Raw genomic sequence first — 5,114 nt, 5'->3', positions numbered from 1 at the left:
AGTTCTAGTCCACGATCGCGTAGTATATATAAAACGTTGAAAGTGCTATTGATATCACAATTGTCATGGCTGATGATCATTTCTGCGAGGATTTATTGCGTCTTTATCCTGACAGTAACCCTCAATATCAACAGCAGTTGCGAGAGTTAAATGATCGATTGAGTGTTGATAATGACAACAGATCAAATCTTACGGTTAAGGTCTATTCATGTTATTATTGTAAACTTCTGTTTGATCACCCTTCCAAACTGAAGAGACACCAGAGAAACAGTTGTACATTTCCATGTCGACAATGTGATAGACATTTTGATTCAGCGGAAAATTTGTTTAAACATAGCAACATCGATCATACAACTTATCAGACTGGTTCAGGAAACACTGATTCAAATTCACATACTACAATCAAACATAAAAGTGTGGATAAGTCTGCTCTCTTGGGAATAGCACGAGCTCGTTTCATTTATCCGAATGAGGATAATGGGGAAAAGTATGATCTTCTAGCATTTTTATCTGGAATTAAGCATGAGGTAAAAACTCATTTACAAGAGATGTGTGATGAACTCGGTCATATTAAGTGGTATATGAATTGTCTTGTGCAAATGATCAAGCCGAATGGAGGTGAAGGTGGTAATGATTTAAAGAATAATGCACATTTTATCTCGAAGACATCGAATCTAGTTGATAGAGCAAATATAGATGATGAACATGATATTAATGTGACATATCAAAAAATATTCAAAAGTTTTGATGAGTATATACGAAATGGGAGCGGTTGGTCATTAGATCATATTAAACACATTGAGATTAATACAGCTAAATATAAACCTTTAGGCGGTGGATCGTATATACCCCTACCAAGAACTCTTGCTGCAACCAGAGCGTTACTCAACATAAGAAACTTAGATGAAAAATGTTTTGTATATGCTATTATAGCATCCATACATCCTACGTGTTCAGGTGACCCTTCTAAAGTGCATCACTACATCCCATATGAACATGAATTGAACATGGAAGGTATACAATTGCCCGTTGCACCATCATTTGTGAGTAAATTTGAAAGGCAGAATAACATTTCAGTAATGGTGTTAGGATTTGAAGAGGGTGAATTTTTCCCCCTCCATGTAACAGGTCTAAGAGAAGCTCATCATGAAGTTGACTTATTGTATTTGAAAAGTGGGAATAAAAGTCACTGGTGTTTGATTACAGATCTCAATAGACTTTTATATCGAACAAAATGCTTGGGACGCAGTCATAAGTATTGCAGATTCTGTTTATCAGGTTTCACCAGTGAACATACTTTAGAGAAACATATAAAATACTGCTCAAAATTTGAAGCTCAACATGTGACATATCCCACCAAGGGGGTAGACGATATACTAACATTTCAAGATCACGCCAAACAGTTACAAACATCATTTGTTATTTATGCTGACATGGAAACATTTTGCGAACCTATGGTTACTGAAGAGCCAGAAGATAATCGAACCAGCACAACGAAATTAACAAAGTTGATACCATGCGGGTACGGTTATCAAGTTGTTTGCATCGATGACAGATACACTCAACCACCTAAAATATATAGAGGTGAAAATGTTAGTGAACACTTCCTTCATAGTCTTCTTGACGAAAATAAACGTATAAAGGCTATTTTGAACAATCCTGAACCCTTGTGCATGACTGTTGAAGATGAGGAAGATTTTCAATCAAGTACACATTGCCACATTTGCATGGAAGAATTTACAGATTCCACTATCCGCGTTCGAGACCATGCACATGTTTCAGGTAAATTTCGTGGCGCTTCATGCAGAGATTGCAATCTTAATTTTAAAGAACACACATTCGTGCCAGTTATATTTCATAACCTGAAACAGTTTGATGCACATTTAATCTGTTCCTCGATAGGTATTTTCAAGAGTGAAGAAATTGGCTGCATAGCCACGAATGCAGAAAAGTACATCAGTTTCAACCTATCCAATCTGCGCTTTATCGATTCATACCAGTTTTTGAATTGTTCACTAGAGGAATTGGTATCGTCAATGTCTAAGGAGAATCCGAAAGAAACATTTAAACATTTTACAAAAGAATTTGATGATGATAAGCGGATTGCTCTTTTGTTGAAAAAAGGAACATATCCTTACGAATACATTGACAATGCAGCAAGGTTCAATGAAACTGAATTACCCTCTATAGACAAATTCTACAGCAATTTATCAGAGAAAACAATTAGTCAAACCGAGTATGAACATGCGCAACGGGTATGGAATCAAATGAATATTAAGAATATAGGCGAATATCACGATCTTTATCTAAAAACTGACGTTCTATTATTAGCTGATGTATTTGAAACTTTCAGGAAGAAGTGGATAACGAACTATTCCCTCGACCCTGCAAATTATTACACTCTTCCAGGGCTTTCCTGGCAATCTGCATTGAAAATGACTGGTGTGAGACTTGAGCTATTGACAGATCCTACAATGTGGCTCTTCTTTGAGCAGAGTATACGAGGAGGTTTAACAATGGTGAGCTGCAGACATGCAAAAGCAAACAATCCCTACTTGAGCAATTATGATCCAGCTTTACCAACTTCATACTTGATGTATGTAGATGCGAACAATTTATACGGTTTAAGCATGAGCATGCCATTAGCTGTGGGGAAATTCCAGTGGTTGTCAGAAGAGGAAATAAACGATTTCAATGTCTTAAATGTATCCAATAACGCTGACATCGGATATGTCATTGAATGCGATTTGGATTACCCAGATAACTTACACGATCTTCACAATGATTTTCCTCTTGCAGTTGAAAAAGGAGTGATAACAAATGAAATGCTTTCACCTCATTCACGTCATCTGTATGAGCAAGCAAATGATGATGGGAAAGAATACCAACCGAGCACCAAATTGCTAGCTACTTTGAAAGATAAAAAGCATTACATCTTGCACTATGTGAATCTAAAGTTATACCTCAAACTAGGTTTGGTTTTGAAGAAGATTCACAATATAGTTTCATTTGAACAGCGTCCATGGTTGAAACAGTATATTGACTTCAATACCGAAATGAGGAAAAAGGCTACTAGCAATTTCGAGCAAAAACTTTTTAAAAATGGCAACAATGCTATTTTCGGTAAATCAATGGAATCGTTGCGGAAACATATCAACTTCTCTCTCTGTCATAGGTGGGATAAGTTTCAAAAACTTACTGCAAAATCATCATTTAAAAGCTTTAAGATATTCAACGACCACTTGTGCGGCGTGCTACAAACCAAAACAAAAATTTTCTTCAACAAACCAATTTACCTAGGACAAATGATTCTCGATCTGTCAAAGGCGCACATGGTTGATTACTACTACAACCACATGAAAAAACTATACAAGGAGAATGTAACATTATGTTACACAGATACTGACAGTTTCATTATGCATGTGAGAACTGATGACATATATAGAGACATGTCGTTAAACAGTGAGCTATATGACTTTTCAAATTATCCAGCTGATCACCCTCTTTACACCAAAGACAGGAAATCGATTATTGGTTTATTCAAAGATGAATGCAAGTCCATTCAAATGGTGGAATATATCGGACTAAGAGCAAAAATGTATAGTTTTATCACCGCAGACGACAAGGAAACTGTAGTAGCAAAGGGTATTAAAACCCGAAATGTTAGATTCGAACAATATAAAAACACCTTGTTCAATTGTTCTCCACTACTCTCGCATATGTACACTTTGAGAAGTTTCAACCATCAGATTCACATGGTGAAGGTTGTGAAAAGTGGACTATCACCATATGATGACAAGAGACACTTGCTGGATGATAATGTGCATTCGCTAGCATATTTTCATAGAAAATTAAAAGAAAAACATTAATACAATTGTAAATTGAAAAAAAAATCCATATCCGTAATAAATTCAAGAAAAAGAAAACACACTGTACAATAATTATATAATATTTTATTTCATGTAAATAAATATATGATTTTATAATAAAATATATCAACATATTTAAGTTTTATCCGTTTGCTATCAACCTGGGGAAGTGAAATACATAGGGCAATGGGGAGTAGCATGGTAAAATGGCGACTTTAACTTAAAAACCCCAATGAAAATACATAACTTTAAAACCCAAATGGACCTTCAAACAAACTTCAAACATAATGACAATAGGACAATGGGGAATAACACCTTCAAACATTAAGGCAATAGGACAATGGGGAATAACACCTTCAAACATAGGACAATGTGAAATAACACCTTCGAACATTAGAACAATGGGGAATAGCACCTTCAAACATTAGAACAATGGGGAATAACACCTTCAAACATTATGTCAATGGGGAATAACACCTTCAAATGGGGAATAACACCTTCAAACACACCAGTGAAATACATTGGACAATGGGGAATAACACCTTCAAACACGATGAAAATATTACAAATAAATTTTAGATTAAAATATAAGAGACATATTCTTTGGTAAATTAAACACAATTATGAAAATGGGGAATTACACCTTCAAACGCACCAGTGAAATACATTGTGCAATGGGGAAAAAGACCTTCAAACACGATGAAAATATTACAAATAAATTTCTTAAATTTTAGATTAAAATATATGAGACATATTCTTTGGTAAATTAAACACGTGAAAATCGCATGTTTAATATTTTCCTTAAAATATCGGAAAAGTTCTCCCTATTGAACGAAAGTCCGAGTGAATTTAAAACAGACCCTGGGACGTTCTTTAAATGAATGAATATCTCTTCAGATGTGAAATGGCTGCATTCCCTTATCATTTTATTTAATTGATATCTTTGATCAAAAATTTCCTCGGCAGCATTAAACACATCTAATTCGGCAAATCCAGGATTTAAAACAAATTGAAAGTCTGCATAATCCATAAAAATAATTAAAATTGGTGAGGGAATTTTACAAAAAAAATCTCTCATTTGAATATCACATTTTGTTGTTAATTTATTATAAATACATGCAACAGATAAAGTTCTTAATGAAGGTGGAGCTGACCGCTTTCGTTTTTCACTCAGTGTCTTTTTTTCTACTTCTTCTCCCATTGTCCTTTTTCTGTTCTGATTGGCTAAAAGAAATAAATAAGATA

The 5,114-nt window shown here is 34.7% G+C and overlaps 1 protein-coding gene across 1 annotated transcript; it reads left to right on the top strand.

Moving 5' to 3' along the window:
- Positions 1-65: 65 nt before the first annotated feature.
- On the top strand, positions 66-3,869 carry LOC139506150 (uncharacterized). Its single transcript, XM_071295375.1, has one exon. It carries the CDS (start codon positions 66-68, stop codon positions 3,867-3,869), a length of 3,804 nt encoding a protein of 1,267 aa, XP_071151476.1.
- Positions 3,870-5,114: the final 1,245 nt, after the last annotated feature.

Source organism: Mytilus edulis, unplaced genomic scaffold, assembly GCF_963676685.1.
Source record: "Mytilus edulis unplaced genomic scaffold, xbMytEdul2.2 SCAFFOLD_2534, whole genome shotgun sequence".
Lineage (NCBI taxonomy): Eukaryota > Metazoa > Mollusca > Bivalvia > Mytilida > Mytilidae > Mytilus > Mytilus edulis.
Note: the sequence above shows the minus strand (reverse complement) of the source record. Positions and strands in the feature narration are given on the sequence as shown.